The sequence below is a fragment of the Labeo rohita genome, chromosome 2 (genome assembly GCF_022985175.1).
Source record: "Labeo rohita strain BAU-BD-2019 chromosome 2, IGBB_LRoh.1.0, whole genome shotgun sequence".
Lineage (NCBI taxonomy): Eukaryota > Metazoa > Chordata > Actinopteri > Cypriniformes > Cyprinidae > Labeo > Labeo rohita.
Genome location: NC_066870.1, coordinates 8,994,879 through 9,011,735, shown reverse-complemented (window position 1 = coordinate 9,011,735; position 16,857 = coordinate 8,994,879). Strand labels below are relative to the sequence as shown.

Below are 16,857 nucleotides of genomic sequence, written 5' to 3'. Positions count from 1 at the left end.
AACCATATATTCTCATTACATTACACAGCATTACTCAGTATTAAGTCAACAAATACACTTAGAGCAAAAGAAACAGGAAGAGCGCATGTAAAAGTACATCTTAGTGCACAAGTACATTTTCTTGGAAAACTGGGTTTGGAACATCTTTAAAAATAAGCTGAGTTTAAGCATACTTCCTTTGAGTGGAAAAACAAGTGGGAATTAACCTGCGTCTTTTATGTGGAAAGTTTAGTACATTTGCAGCATTGTGCGACTTAAGTGAACAACTCGACCTTAACGTGTCCCTTCTTTTTTGTGTTTTCCTAGGTGAAAAAGGGGCTGCGTGTAGCTAGTGTCAACAAATGTGGTAGCGAGGCTATCTCTGAGGAAAAGGAATTTATGGTGTGTGTTGCTGTGTTATATGCCTGGGCTACTAGAGAGGAATGTGCTGTCTGCTTTAAGGTGTCATATGGGGATGCTCTTTGTGATTACAAAAGCTTGAACTAAAACACCCCTATGTGAGAACATCTGTGCTCAGGTCTGAGTGGGGAAAAAAAAAAGATTTCTCCATAACCATAATTATATGTAATTTAAAAACATATATTTTGTCATAAAAATGTTTTTCTTCTGAGTCCAATTTGAGGTGGCACTGATGGCTAATGTGCTAAATGTATCAAATATAGTTGCAAATCATCATAAATAAACTTTGATAAGTGGAGTAATTTATATTTATATATATAAAACATTAAAAAACTACTGTTCAATTTTTTTGACTGCTAGTGTAAGTGTATAAGTGTATATACAGTAGTTTTTAGATGTTTTAAATGTTTTTAGAAGTCCCTTCTGCTACCAAGCGTGCATTTATTTGATCCAAAATACAGCAAAATCAATAATATTGTGAACTATTTTTACTATTTAAAATAACTGCTTTCTATTTGAACATTTTCAGCGTCATTACTCCAGTCTTCAGTGTCACATGATCCTTCAGAAATCATTCTAATATGCCAATTTGTTTATTATTATTATTATTATTATTATAATCATCATCAATATTTAAAACAGAAATATAAATAAAAAAGCTCTTGTAACATTATACACTATACCACTGAAAAGCTTGGAGTCAGATTTTTGTTCTTTTGTCTTCTTTCTATTCATCAAAGAAACCTGAAAAAATTCTACTCAGCTGTAGTAATAATAATAATAATAATAACAACAACAACAATAATATATATATATATATATATATATATATATACATATATATATATATATATATATATATAATATGCTAAAAATTCAGTGAAAGCACAGGAATGAATTACATTTTAAAATATTTTCAAATAGAAAACTGTTACTTTACATAGTAAAAATATGTAAATATATATATATATATATTCTCATCAGATGTTTCCATGTTCATGTCCTGTCTTTCCTTTGAGTGAGTAACTAAGTAAATGAATAAACAGGCCTAAACAAACTAATTTACTTATTTTTTATTTTTAACTAAAATCAATATCTCATGCCCATTTATTTATTTGGTAATCAAAATAAGCGGAATAACGTAGTATAATCAGCTGATTAAATAAACCTATAAGATCAGATTTCTTTTACGATATGCTGCACATAATGCCATTATATATATATTTATTTTTTTTTCACAATTTGGGATCAGAGGAAAAACAGTTAAAGTGTGTTTCATGAATCTATATTTTCTTTAAGTTGTTGTTTTTAGTAAAGGACTCTATAAAGGCTTCGTAATATATATTACGAATATATATTACGATAGATAGATAGATAGATAGATAGATAGATAGATAGATAGATAGATAGATAGATAGATAGATCAAATGAAAGCTCTTGATTAGCTCTTTGTACTCTTTCTACTAAAAGTATACTGTCATCCATGAGTGTACAAATTTTTATTATAAACGATTGAATTGTCACGCCTTTCTAGTTCTCACGCCTCGATTTATACTTTCACTGTCTGTTCTATCAAACAGCAATAAACAACTGGATAAAAAGCGCCTGCTTTAAACCAGACTGTTCTAGTTAATTACCAGTGCTAAGCTGAGCCTATAAAATGTTAACCTATAAAATGTTATCCGTGAAATAAGAAGGTTACATATGAGAACTCCACTGGAGATGATCCAGTCCCGCTTGCAGCCAGACGCACAGTAGCTGAATGGACACGAGCCCGCCAGACTCAGTGGGAAAGACGAGATTCGCGCTGTATTCATGTTCCGGGGTGCGAAACCCTCTAGTGTTGGGTTGATATAGTGGAGAGCCGCAGTTGCTGAGCGCAGTGCTGTTGAATATGAGCAGATGCGATGGAAGACACTGAAAATATACTGTCGCTGTAGTTTACCAACTAACAGGATAACTTTGTAAGTATTTTTCCATTTTAGGCAATTTGTTATAGTTGCTATTGTAATGCTGTTAGATAATATTTAATTAGATTATTTAAGTTTACTTTTTTTTTAAACGCAGTATTTAAATTCTATTGGCCCATTGCTCATATTTTACTTCTTTATTCACTGAATACATTGTATAACGCATTATTGGTGAATTATATTCTAAATAGCCTTTGGCCTGCATATATGAATTTGTAAATCAGGAGAATCATTTCAAATAACAACCCATTCGTTCACAGGAGCATTGTAACAGTATAAGGAAATTTCCTGGACACACTTTGGAGCTACATTGTCATTTGGCACATGGCATTTAATGAACGCACCGCGAGCAGCGATGAACACGGCAGTCTTCAGTAAGTTTGATCAGCTGCACTTTGAAGAGAGCGCACAGAACGTGGAAAGAACCAGCAGAAGCTATTTAGAGGTGATTGATGGACAACATTCAGATTTACTGACAAGCCACAAAGTTATGGGTGGCACCGAAGCTCTCAAACACAGGAGAAACGGGTATGTATGTGATGCACAAAATCACCATGCATGAAACGGTCTAAATGTGAGTGCATGTGATTCATTATTAGTTAATGTAGCGTAGCTACTTTAAATGGACGCAGCATTTTTCATATTCTATCGCTTCATATGCATAAGTAAATATTCGTGAACAATATGTTGATTTATGCTTTTCATATCGGAAGTATTAAAAATGTCACTTATCTCTGTTGTAAATGTAACGTAACAAACCAGTTTTGTTCTGCTAGCTGATAATGAGAAGCAGGATGGAGATTACTGAATATTGGCAGTAGGTTTGAATTGGTGGTTTAAATGTACAAGGCTGTTTCTCCCCTAATTTATAGGAAAGCAGTACAATATAGCCCACTATATAAACACGCAATATATTTTTGCTCTTACCAAAAGGATTATGGAAAAATGAAAAAGATGTGACCCTCAAACCATAGGCCTACAATATAAGTAAATTATCACTGGGTTATATATATAAAACCAGTCGGTACATCATATAACTATATGTGCAAGGTAAAGATGCAACAGGGATGTTACACACGCAGTACTTGGTCCACAGTGACATCTGCTGATTGTCTTGGTGCTATCTACATTTTCTAATTGGACATCAACTATTTTCTTTCAAACGGTTTAATAATTTGAGCTGCAGTGTTCTGCACTTTGGTCTTATTACCACTGATGTAAGATGTTTTGATTACTTTTGATTATATTTTTGTTACTATATTGTGGTAAGTGGTATGCTTTGTTGATGGTTTGTCACAACAAAAGCCTCGAAAAGCCAACTGCCATTAAAAGTCATTTTTGTCAGCTAGTTTTGCATTAGATTACAAAGAATCATTATAAAATAAGCAAAGTAACAGAGGGAAAAAAATTATATAAGCGATAACAGCTTGTGGTAAAACTTGCCGTAAAGATGACCAATGACGTATATTCCATTAAATCATGCTGTGAAATATCAGGACCGATGGCTACAGATAACAATGTCGTTTTTTTAGGAAATTAACAGTTATGTTTTAGTTAAGATTTAATTATATGCAACATAGACACTGACATCTGCAAATCTGGGAATATAAAATTACAACAACTCTGTGTTGTTTTACTTGATCAGTGGAGGGAAGGTACGACACAAACGTCAGGCCCTCCAGGATATGGCTCGACCACTGAAGCAGTGGCTCTATAAGCACAGGGACAACCCTTACCCCACCAAGACTGAGAAGATACTGCTGGCTCTGGGCTCCCACATGACCCTGGTTCAGGTAAGGTCAAAACAAACACTAAATGAGAGACTGAATGAGACTAATATTTGATCATATCAGACTGGAGTGGTTTTGAGGGAGTACAGGGATGGATTATGAAATAAAAACAGCATGTAGAAGTGAAGGTGTGAAAAGAGATCCGATCCTTTTAAAAAAAAAATTGCACAGTGACATTTAAGCCACTGGTTGCAGGTCTGTTCTGATATAAAACAATGCTGTCATTTTCCTGTCAAGCTTATGTCATTATAATAATTGCTCACATTGTAAAGTCTGTGCAGTTTATAGTTATTTATGGACAATTGTGCTTAATTTTGTATAATAAACAATTATGGTATTATGATGGGTCATCCTAAAATATTCTTAGGTTCGGATGCAAATCATTAATGGAAAAAGTGCTTAAACATTAAGTATCTTGCAGACATGGCCTGTACCTTGTTTAGGGACCCAAATGTACCAGTATTAAACAGTTTCAGTCCATTTGTATTTTTGCAATGACTGGATTTCAATGACTCTGACTTGGCTGATATAAAAATAGCAAATTCTTTGCTATTGTGGTTCGCTTCTGTGTTTTGGGTTGTTGTGCTGCATAAAGCGTCCTCTTTCAAGTTTTAGATAACAGACAGATGTGCTGATGCTCTGCTGTATGCTTTCTTGGTACAGCTTGGAATTCATTAGTCCTTCTGATTGTAAAATGTCCAGGCCCAGAGGCATCAAAACAGACCCTAAATGATCATATTCCCTGAATTATTTTTCACAACTCGGATGAGTTTTTGGTGTTGGCACGTACAAACATATGGCTGGGTAGAACTAGCCAAAAAAAAATCAACCTTTGTCTTACCTGTCCACAAGCCATTGTTCCAATAGTGCTGTTGTATATTCTTTAACATATATGTTGGAGATGGTTTAGTGGTTTCCTCTTATCTTTAGTGTTTCTCTAGTGGTAAACTCACATACATTATCAAGTGCACTAGTAGTCTGCTGAAGCCCACTCAGAGGAGTAACAGTCGTGTTGAATTTCTTCCATTTGTAAACTATCATCCTGATTATGGATGGACCGAGGGCCGTGTCTGGAAATTCTTATGCAACCCTTCTAGTCTTATGAACTTCAACAGGTCTCTTTCTGAGGTCAGCTGAAATCTCCTTTGATCGAGTTATATTACACATAAACAGAATCTCTTGAAGAGCGTGGCACTATGTGTTTTTGATACTGCAGAGCAGGTCAGTCTAAATGCATTGAAATATCTGACTGTAGTATCCTTCAGGGACACATACTTTTTCCATTGATGATCTTAAATGTTTAAATTTTTGGTCCAATAAATTTATGGCACTGCAAACTGGTGCATGTGTTATTTGTTAAATAAATCTGTATTTAATATCATGACATAGATGGAAAATCTGATATCATTTAGAATCCACTTAAGCAGAAATCCAGATCATTTTGAATCTTGGTTTTTTGTTTTGTTTTGTTTTGTTTTTATGAATTGTACTGTAAAGCGGGTCAGGGAAGGCAGGCTGATGTAACAAAACATCACAACAACCAAACTATATCAAAACATCACAAAAACTATCCCATTACCAGCATCAAAACAAATACACAGATTTTAAAGATTTTTTATAAATTATTATTTAATTGCAATATTACTTTTTACCATCTTAAAAAAATAATAGGTCACCATTGCCAAACTTGTTCTTTTTATAGAGTAACTGTACAACACATTTCTGCAGTAGAAGCAGGCCAGGATAGTTGCTTGAATAATTTACAAGTGCATAAAAATGCATATAACACCTTGCTGATTTATGTATTACATGTCATTTCTGCTGCAGACACACTACTTCATCTGTAAATTTACTGTATGAATACATCACTGGTGTAATCACTAGTTTGTGACCCCTTCTATCTAGTGTCAAGAATCACACTGAACTGTAGAAATATTCCATTGATTATGTAACCAAACATAAATTTCATGTATTTGTATATTTATTTTAAATATTATTTAAATTAAAAAAATCTAAATATGTCAAATCTTCAAACTGCAGACAAAAATCAACCACAACAGCCCGACTCTGAAAAGTGATATAGGGATGAAAAACAGCTGGCTTAACTGCACACAAATAAACCATGCAATGCATCATGTTTTAACTGTTCACTGAAACATTATACTGTAAAAAACAATTTGTTGAGTTAACTTAAAATAATTTGTAACCTGACTGCCTTAAAATTTTAAGTTCAGTTAACTCAAAAAAAGTTTATTCAACTTGAAATGTTAAATTATACTAAGTGACAACATAGATATTTGAGTTGAATCAACTTAAAAATTTAAGGCAGCTGGGTTACTTACCCATCTGTTAAGTTTAGCAAACACAAATATCTAAGTTGTTACTTAGTACAACTTAACATTTCAAGTTGACTAAACTTAAAATTTTAAGGCAGCAGGGTAACAAATTATTTTAAGCTGACTCAACAAATTGTGTTTTTTATTTTTTACAGTGTACACGTCAGTGCAAGAAAGATAAGCAAAAAACCTATTCCTGATTTAAAGGAGAACTCCACTTCCAGAACAACAATTTACAAATAATTTACTCACCCCCTTGTCATCCAAGATGTTCATGTCTTTCTTTCTTCAGTTGTAAAGAAATTATGTTTTTTGAGGAAAACATTTCAGTATTTTTCTTCATATAATGGACTGCTATGGTGCCCCGATTTTGAACTTCCAAATGGCAGTTTAAATGCAGCTTCAAACAATCCCAAATACGGTTGTAAATGATCCCAGTCGAGGAAGAAGGATCTTATTTACGAAACGAGCGGATATTTTCATTTAAAAAAATTCAGTTTATATACTTTTTAATGCCAAACGCTCATCTTGTCTTACTCTGCTAGGACTGTTTTTGTTCCAGTTCGTGACAGTTAGGGTATGTCGAAAAACTTCCATCTCATGTTCTCCCTCAACTTCGAAATTGTCCTATATTGCTTTTTTACCTTTTTTGTTAAGGGTGTCTGATCTTCTTTGCATGTTCACGTTGCAAAGACTGGGTCGGAACTTCTACAGCGATGTAGGATGATTTTGAAATGATTTTTGAAGTTGAGGGAGAAAATACTATTGGAGTTTTTCGACATACCCTAACTGTCTTGAGCCAGAATACACAGAGAGAAAGGCAAGATGAGCGTTTGAGATTAAAAAGTATTTAAATTGTATTTTTTTTATGAAAATAACTGACCGTTTTGCTAGATGAGACCCTTCTTCCTCAGCTGGGATTGTTTACAACTGCATTTGGGATCGTTTGAAGCCACATTTAAACTGCTTTTTGGAAGTTCAAAATCGGGGCACCATATCAGTCCATTATATGGAGAAAAATGCAGAAATGTTTTCCTCAAAAAACATAATTTCTTTACGCCTGAAGAAAGAAAGACATGAACAACTTGGATGACAAGGGGGTGAGTACATTAAATGTGAATCTTTGTTTTGGAAATGGACTTCTCCTTTAACAATTACACATTTGTATTTTTCAGGTCTCAAACTGGTTTGCGAATGCAAGGCGCAGGCTCAAGAACACAGTTCGCCAGCCTGACTTGAGCTGGGCCTTACGCATAAAACTGTACAACAAATATGTACAAGGCAATGCAGAGAGACTCAGCATTAGCAGTGATGACACAACATCAGACGGTGCGGATTTAAGGCATTTACCTATTCTGTGGACATACTGATGTATTCTGCCCTTTAAAGACAAAATGCCATAATTGTGGAAAAAAATTTTGTTGCTTCTTTTTGTCTTTACAACAGCAACTTAGTAATTGAACTATGTTGTTATGCAAAGTTTAAGCTGAATATGTTTGTGTTCCACAGATGGGGAGAATCCTTTACAGATTCAGGCCAGTAAATCAGACTATAACAGACCCCTGCACAAGAGCGTTATTCAGGACAGCAGAGGCAAAGGGGTGGGGCGAAGCGCAGACCCCTCGGTTTGTGATGATTATGTATCGCCACCAAAATACAAGAACAGCTTGCTAAATCGATATCTAAATGATTCCCTTCGACATGTAATGGCCTCCGAAAAAGTTATGGACTCTCGGAAGAGGAACCACTCTGGATCGTTTAGCTCCAACGAGTATGAGGATGATTTTCTCTCACCATCATCAGAAGCTGAGGCAAACTTCACCTACCGTACAGGTAAGAGCTGCAACAATGTTTCAAGATTCAAAAATGTAATTAATTAAAGAGGTCATTGTCAAGAAAACTTAAAACATTTTGGTGCTTGCTGCTGTGCATTTCAAAACAGTTCAAAACTGTTTTGCCCTTTTTGGAAAATATTAGATCAAATGAAACTATTTTAGTATGTAAGTATTAAATTGTCTTTTTTAAATGTATGATTTTAGGCAGGATATTCACACTGCTTTTTTATGCCCCATACTTAGCGATTTCTTCTTAGACAAAGCTTTTTTATGACTTCAAATGAATTACTACAGATATATGACAACTTTCACAATACTTCCGTAGTGTTTTTTTTTTTTGGAGCAATAACAATCTCTGATCACCATACACTTTCATTGTGGAAAAATGCATCATCAACATTTGGCTAAACTTCTTTTTGTGTTCCAAGAAAACAACTAAATCAGACAACATAGTTTGCTCTGACTAGCTTGTTAAACTATGTCAAACAGATGGGAAAAAAAAACATAAATGGAGACAAACAGTGAAAGATTTTGTGAATCCCATTAGAATTAATAATTAAATTGAATGTAAAGCTGTGGTTTCATATGGTTTGATTAGTGAGTGGAACGTTCCTGGACTCGTAGGCTATAGGAACACCTGCTGATGCCTCATGAAAGAAAATGCTTTAGTGTTGCCAAAGGAGTTGAGTCTAATTCATCATTAACATAATTCCACCTCAACATTTCAAAATGTTCTATTTCTCTGTTTATTTTGTTTCGGTGCCCTTTTGGAATGGTCTCGTTTTGGGAAAATGAAGGAATGCTCTGGGGTTTTTTTTTTTTTTTGTTTCATTTATTATGAAGTATGATTCCATAAAAACATGCAGGTGTTTGTAATGAAAATAAGCAATCTAACAATGCAATCTATAACAATAGTATCCACAGTTATGAGCTACTACAGAAAACACATATTTCACATATTTTATGACAATACGTTTTTGACATTATTTTTTTTTTCTGTTTTAGATCAAATAGACCTAATCTTTACAAATAAAAATTAGGCTCAATACAGAGGTGAATGTGTCAAACATGTTCAGCTGCCATTTTTCAGAACATTTGAGGCATTAAATTTGTTTTATGTGGCCTTACTCAATTTAGTCATTCAGAAGAACTAGCTTTTTTTTGCCTCTTTGGCCATTTGTGATTTTTGCTAAAACATGACAAGGACATTAATACTGACAGCAAAATACTAAGAACAACATATAATTTAAAGCCTGTCATTTAAAGACATTTAAATAATGTTTCATGGAACTTAAAATGAGATATTAAGGAGAATGTCCAAGCTGTGCTTTTCCATACATTGACCAGGGCCACCACTGACTACACAAACAAACAAATAAATAAATACACTTATTGATGAATAACTATTCATACAGCCTGTCGCAGTATTATAAGTCTTCTACCATATGACAACTTTGCCTGATGAACAGACTGAAAGTTATTATTGATTATTTATAATAATGAATTTCTAAATTATTATTTACTTAAAATGTTCTCTCTTTTTTACATGCTGTGTGACAGTCCTGCCTGCCATTTCCTTATGTATTTTCAAAAAATTCAGTTCAGTAATTTGATAGTTATCAGTAATGAGTCTTGGCAGTTATTTGGGTATTTTAACTAAGCTTGCTCCTAACTTGTCATAATAAATATATAAAGTAATAACAAAACTGTTCACTCCAAGTCAGTGTAAAAACAGAGGCTGTCAGGAATGTTTCCTACATATGAAGAAAACAGCTGGCAACTGTTAACTTTTTGTTGCATGTAGACTTGTTCCATTGTGATGCTGTCATTGTCATCAAAATGCTGATTAGTTGTAAATATTTTCTTCATGTTTTGGTTACAACGAATCAGCCCATGCTTAAATGTCATTGTTTCATTGAAGCATGCCTGTGACCCAGAGACACACCTTACAGTTTCCTTAGATGGAAAACCACTTGTTTTCCACAAAAATATCATAAAACAAAAAGGTCAGTATTTTCACATAATAACTCCATTCTGTAGTTCAGAATGGATCAAATGCTCAGCTACTGATAGCTGTGAGAATGGTGCTCAAAAGCCTGTGATAGAATTTTAAAGGAGATGAGGGAACATTTACGAGCCTTTTGGCCACTATGAGCCACACAGAGGCATTCCCACAAGGCAGTGAGTTAAGTTTTGACAAAAAACAGTAAAATATGTTGAAGCATTTTTTTATTGTGTGAAAATTAGTAATATCGGGCTTGTTTTGGTCTTGATAGAAGAAGTTGCAATGAAATTGAATTTTGAACCTGAAACGTGTACTGACCCTCATTACTTTCTTAATGCACGGTCCTGGTCTTATTATGAATGATTCGTGGTGCATTTGTCTATGTAAAATGTATATTTTTCTTATTAAAAAATTTTATAACTTTTACAACTTTTTTTTTTTTAGCAGACATCACTCAGGTCACTTAACTAAGGAGGCATTTACACAACACTGTTTTCGACTAAAAATTTATGCATTTTGCCTGGTCATTTACACAACAGCGTTTTGGGGATGTGAAAACACAGTTTCAAAGTTTTTGAAACTAAAAAAAAACTTTGTGAAAACAGTGGTGTCATGCTCATTATGCATATTACATGTTAGTGTGTTGTTTCTTTACAAAGTAACATTCCCAACTACTGGCATGCATGATACAGCATTTTAAAAGTGGTTTTAGTGGATCAGTGTGAACAAGATTTTTTTAACAGCATTGCTGTCTGCACATGAAAAACACAAAGGAAAGATTTTTTGTGTTTTGTTTTTTAGCACAAGGCTGAAAAGAGAGCAAAACAGTGACTCAGGCAGGCATTCATTCTGCATTCATTCAGGGTTTTGCATTTAATCCTTTTTTTCTCATTGAATATTTTGTTTTACTTAACAAAAAATATATCACATTACAGAAGTAAATGGGTTGCAAACAGCTATTTATGGCAACTTTAATTGTTAGTTTGTTGATTTTTCCAGAATGAAACCACCATGTAGCACATTCTAGTTGCAGATTACATTGCCACATATTCTAAATATTTTGGAATTTGAGGAGATTTGTTTTTTTTCCAGTTAAAATGAAATGAAAATACACATTTGTTAAGAAAACTCAGCACAGATTTATCAATATGTTTCTACATTTGTTTTATATGATCTCAGTTCATAGCTAATTTGATTTTGTTTAATAGAGCTCTCCAGTGCTTGAAGTGGAAAAAAAAGAAGTGGTACTCCACGCCCCAATTAACACGCTGACGCTTTGACTCTGAGTACTGGCAACATGTCAGAAGTGCTGGTACGCACGAAAATTGCCAGTACGCAAACGCTAAAATACAGAAGTGTAATACAAGCACTGGAGCCCTCCCGTCTTTAGCCAGAGGAATTGGTATATTTTCTTTTTGGTATTTTCTGGTGTGTTTTACAGGTTAAGTCAATCCAAAGTATCTGTGGACAATAGAAATGAAGTTAAAAAGATGAGAGACATCCAGTAGCACAAAGGAACCAGAGCCAAATGATTTATTAATGGTTTATAGTAGTTCTTGGCACAAATACTATTTAAGAAATCCGAGTTGGAGATGTTTTAGGCAAAGAATATTGAAAATAGCATTTTGTGTGCTCATGCCTGTCGTCCAATTTTCCCTCTCATAGCTCCCATAAGAGAGATTTTTCTTTACTGATCTCAATGCTTTCAGCAGAGAAGAGAGGCAGCTTTACTATTACAAACCGATTTATGTAGATCTACCGAACGAAGGACGATATTTAAGCTAATTCCAAAAAATGACTATGAAAATAAATTTACAATGTCTGTGAAAGTTTAATGGATGGAAACAAATGGATGGATCTCAATTTGTTTGAACTGTCCTCCCTCATCTAACCAAACATGACGTTTCCTGTCATTTATTTCACACTGCTGGCAATATCAAATAGTGTGAAAGTGTTCATCTTGCAAATGGTTGCTTGAAGACAGCTAATTACTCTATAACACAAATGCTGAATGCTAGTTAGCTGTGTATTCAATATTCTTTCATCCTTGTTCCAAACCTATATTTCTTTCTTGCATGTTGCACAAAGGGAGAAATTCTGAAGAATGTACTCGTCATTCTGTTTCAATTGCAAAGAAAGGGAATGGAGCTTTCAAGCTTCAGAAAGTTTGTGTGATAAAAATATTCCATACCAATCATGCCCTGTATTTCAAGTCTTTTGAAGCTTTATCTGAAGAACAGTTCAAAATTTATTTCAACGTCCTTGGCGCTTTGAGAGCCCATGAGAGAAATAGTATTTTCTGAATACTGAGTCATAAACAGATTGTTCTTTTGAGCCATACTTTTCTAATTAGCCACTTAATCTGGTTCCCAAAACGGATTCATTAACAAATCAGATATGCCTTCAGATGACAGAGCACAATTTTCACAATTCTCACTTTTGACCAGTTGCTTATTAGAATACTACCGATTGGCTGTTTATTAGTACTTAAAAAGCCAGGGCTCTACGATTACTTTTATTTTTAGGAGCAGTTCTAATCAATAATCAAAAAATCTGATCAAAAATTAGTCTTCCCATTACGAGGTGATATTTGACTCCTCAAAGTGATTCACAGGAGAATTTTGTTTTTACCTTTGTAATGGCATTTTTCTAACTTTATTAAAAGTATGTCATCTTTTATGTCAGATTTTGTTTTAAAATTATATTTTATTACCTTTTTAAAATGTCTAAATGAAACACCAGAATAAGAACAAGTAGAATAAGAATAAGTTACTAATCAAATGAAATCAGTAGGCTATTAACAAAATTAATTTGTACTGCAGAGGTGGCACAGAAGAAAACAAAAGTGACTTGTAGTTGTATTTTTATATGTTTAATGAGGTGGCATGAGTGCAATCAAATTCAAAATTTTGAATATAGAAATATTAAATGATTTAAATAACTTAAAGATACTTTAAAAATGAAGCTAAACTTCCCAGTAGGTCACTGATTTAATTACTGAATCATTCATTCATTTGATTCATTCAAACGGCTGATTCATTCAGGAATAAAGGAAGTGACTGTCTTTATGAATGGGAAATTGAATCATTGACTCACTAGATTCGTTCAAAAATGCACGTTCATTTATGGAGATTTTTTGACGACGAAATAGAGCAAAATCAGGCAATTGTGTTATAGGCAGACAATGTAAGTCACTTAATATTAACTTCTTGTTTATTTAACTGTTGTGTTAAATCAGTATCTCATTTACAAACTCCCTTAAAAATCATTCAAAGCTGTCACTCATCTTAGTTCATCGCGATTTCACAAAGTCCATCCATTATAAATATCAAAGCTCTCTACACTGCATTATTATTTACACTCTCTCAACACTTTGTTTATAAAAAGGATTCGTGAGATATGTCTGTGATACATTACTCAATGTTGCAAAAACACATAGAAACCTTTGAAGCTCTTCTCGGCGCAAACACATATGCTGATCGGGTCAGTCACACTGGTGCTCCTAAATATTTTTTTACAGTCGCACGCAATAGTTTTCAGTCGCAAATGTGACTGAAATGGTCACACTGTAGAGCCCTGAATATTAATGCCTTATTTTGATTGACCAAATTTTAGATTCCTTAAGATTCCTAAACGTAACAACTATCTTACTACTAATAAGCAGAGAATTAGGAGCTAAAAGTTAGTTTTTGGTGAGAATTGGTTCCCAAACTAAAGTGTGCCTGTACAAGTTGTATGAACTACTTATATGCTGCTTTTGTATTATATTTGGAGCTTAAAAACTACTGCGATTGCTTGGACAAAATGTCTCCTTTTTGTAAGTCACATGGGATTGGAACGACATAGTAAATGATGATAAACTTCTCACGTTGAGTGAACTGTTCCTTTAACGCAATGTCACAACCAATCAAGTAGTCATTAGTCAAAGGAAAAGGTGTAATAATTTAAAAAATGCAAATCAGTTGCAGAGTAGTGGAACAACGTGTCTGTTTCTGACACAGAGCAGATATGCTTTTTCCATCTCGAGAGCGCAGGGGAAGCATAATTGCATTTGTTTTGGCTGGAGCGCATGAATGTGGCTGTAGGCACAGCCTGCGGAGTTCCACTTAAATCTCCCTGAGCTCGACAAACACCCACTTATTCACCCATGTACATACATGCACATGTGAAAACATGTTTACTCATCAGTTCCATCGATATGGGGTGAGAGCAGCTCAGGGATATTTCATTAGCAGCATAAATGACGTGCCAGCTTTTGGCCAAGTAGCTTTTGTGGCCAGTTTGAATATCCAGTTTATAACTCATTTCACCAAACTGTATTTTCAGTGACGTTGGACTGTGGCACACGCCAAAGCGAGAGGTAAGAATGCTGTTGCCTAATGAATCATAAGGTTTTTAAGTACTGCTAAAACTCCTCATTAACCATTTCCTCTCCATCTGGCAACAGCGGTGCTCGTAAAGGTGGTGGAGGAGGAAATAACGAGACCTACTGGAAGGAGCTCCATGCCGCCATGGCCCTGACTAACCTGGCCCAAGGAAAGGAGAGCTCAACGTCGGGCACCACCAGCTGTATCATCCAGAAGTCTTCCCATATAGCAGAAATTAAGACTGTCAAAGTGCCCATACAACCCCGACATTAGTGGCTAACAGACTGGACAGCGGTCTGTACTAGGTCATAATTGCTAAAAGACTACCTGAACACTTGAGTATGTACTACATGCAATAATTTTGTTGAAAATGATCCACAACAGCCTTTTCTGGGAGGAAAAATACATGTTGACTGACCAGCGTGCCTTTTTTTCTTCTTTTTCCTTTTTTCCCCCCCCAACTGTCTGATGAAAAGTGACATAGTAAAGAAAGCTTGATGTGTGGACGATCACTACCACTAAACACAGAAGCACAAAAAATTCATCATTTCTCAAATACAATTTTTGTCAGTGGCTAAAATGTAATATATTCATATGTGTATTCATTTTTTTCTAAGTTATGTTAATTTTATTTTTAATTGACACAGGATTACTGTCATCCTATGGCAATGGCATATACATGTGGATTCTTGTGTTTAAGTATGACATATAAAGGAAGCTTCTTTTTCTTTTTTTTTTTAATATTCTATCGATGAGTGAAGCAACTGTTTTGTTTTTTTGTTTTTTGGAACAAACCTTTTGGTTTGACTTTGGATAGCGTTTAATTTCATTTGGGCCATTGCCTGTGATGATTAATGTGCAAAATACAGTCAGGTGAGAGCAAATAAAGTTTTTAAATAGAATAAAGTTGTGCTTTGATAAAATTCCCTCAAAGTAAAATAATAATAATAATTGTGGGATAAAATTTAAAATGAGAAATCCAGTCACTTTGTGGGATGTATAATCATACCGTGTTATATAACGTTACAATTATGCAAAATTAACTTGTGATTGCATGATATAACTTGCAACTATAAAGTCACAATTGTCCATATAAAGTAGCTGTTAAAAGAAACAAAGCAATAGTTGTAAGATATAATTTAAGAAACAGAATCACAATACTAAGATATAAAGTCAGAGATATTAAGTGTTATATTAGTATTATCTAAATACAGTTTGAATGAGTGTATATATATATATATATATATATATATATATATATTTCAGAGGTTGCGCTAGACTTCAACATTCCGTCATAATCTATTATTACCCATCATTTTGATTTTCATATTTTTAATTAGAATTGCTTTTATTTTTGTTCACATTTTCATTTTTAATCATGAACCTACAAGATGACAGCGCAGTGTTTAAAAACAAAAAAATATACTAGGGGTGTGTAAAAAAACAAAATTTAATACATTTCTCGATTTTAATAGATTCTAATTTTTAATGAACCAATATCAATTCTTAAATCACAATCGATCTCTTGGTCTATGCTTTTTTCAGTTGATGAATGGACAGTACATAGTGTGTCTTCCTTCCAATAAATAGCAATAGGCTAGGCTTTGTGTTACTTTTGATGTGAAACAAAGTCTCAGATTTCAAACTCTGTCAATTTCCTCAGGAAATTCAAGCAATAAATACCATTTTAGCGCTTTTTAATTTGGCGTGATAGATCGCTTCTGTGTACTCACCTGTGCGTAATCAAAAGCATAGGAAAACATTTGTGATAGTTTCCTTTTTGTTCTGGATCCAGTGCTCTGCTGCCACATTGGAGCGCACTCGCCACTAACTGGACAGGGGTGGGAATTACAGCTACAATTTACAATAGATCACCCTCAGTGTAATCTGTCAAAATCACGGACACCCTTCAGATTTTTTCCGTCACTGATAAAAAATTTCCGTTCTAAAACTTACCTGACCTAAATTTTTACCAAAATTTGGTACGTCAAAATAAATAGTATAATAATAATTAGCACCACAGAAAAATAAAAAATAAAATAAAAAATAAAGCTGTTTCGACTTAAAAAAGTAAGTGTTCGTGCTGCCTTCAAATTTTAAGTTTACTCAACTCAAATATACATGTTTTCATGTAGTACAACTTAACATTTAATAC

The 16,857-nt window shown here is 34.0% G+C and overlaps 1 protein-coding gene across 1 annotated transcript; it reads left to right on the top strand.

Annotated features, from left to right (window-relative positions):
• The first annotated feature begins 2,241 nt into the window (after positions 1 to 2,241).
• mkxb (mohawk homeobox b) lies at positions 2,242 to 16,167 on the top strand. Its single transcript, XM_051137752.1, has 7 exons — positions 2,242 to 2,363; positions 2,630 to 2,897; positions 4,015 to 4,162; positions 7,671 to 7,824; positions 8,005 to 8,328; positions 14,662 to 14,695; positions 14,783 to 16,167. The coding sequence occupies exons 2-7, from the start codon at positions 2,704 to 2,706 to the stop codon at positions 14,973 to 14,975; spliced, it is 1,047 nt and encodes a 348-aa protein (XP_050993709.1). The 5' UTR covers positions 2,242 to 2,363; positions 2,630 to 2,703; the 3' UTR covers positions 14,976 to 16,167.
• The last annotated feature ends 690 nt before the right edge of the window (positions 16,168 to 16,857 follow it).

What these genes read in the sequence shown, in the direction of transcription:
- mkxb (XM_051137752.1), top strand. Translation starts at nt 2,704, where the DNA reads ATGAACGCACCGCGAGCAGCGATGAACACGGCAGTCTTCAGTAAGTTT. An exon ending in CCCACATGACCCTGGTTCAG is followed by an intron (nt 4,163 to 7,670) that starts GTAAGGTCAAAA and finishes TGTATTTTTCAG; the next exon opens with GTCTCAAACTGGTTTGCGAA. An exon ending in GGCACACGCCAAAGCGAGAG is followed by an intron (nt 14,696 to 14,782) that starts GTAAGAATGCTG and finishes ATCTGGCAACAG; the next exon opens with CGGTGCTCGTAAAGGTGGTG.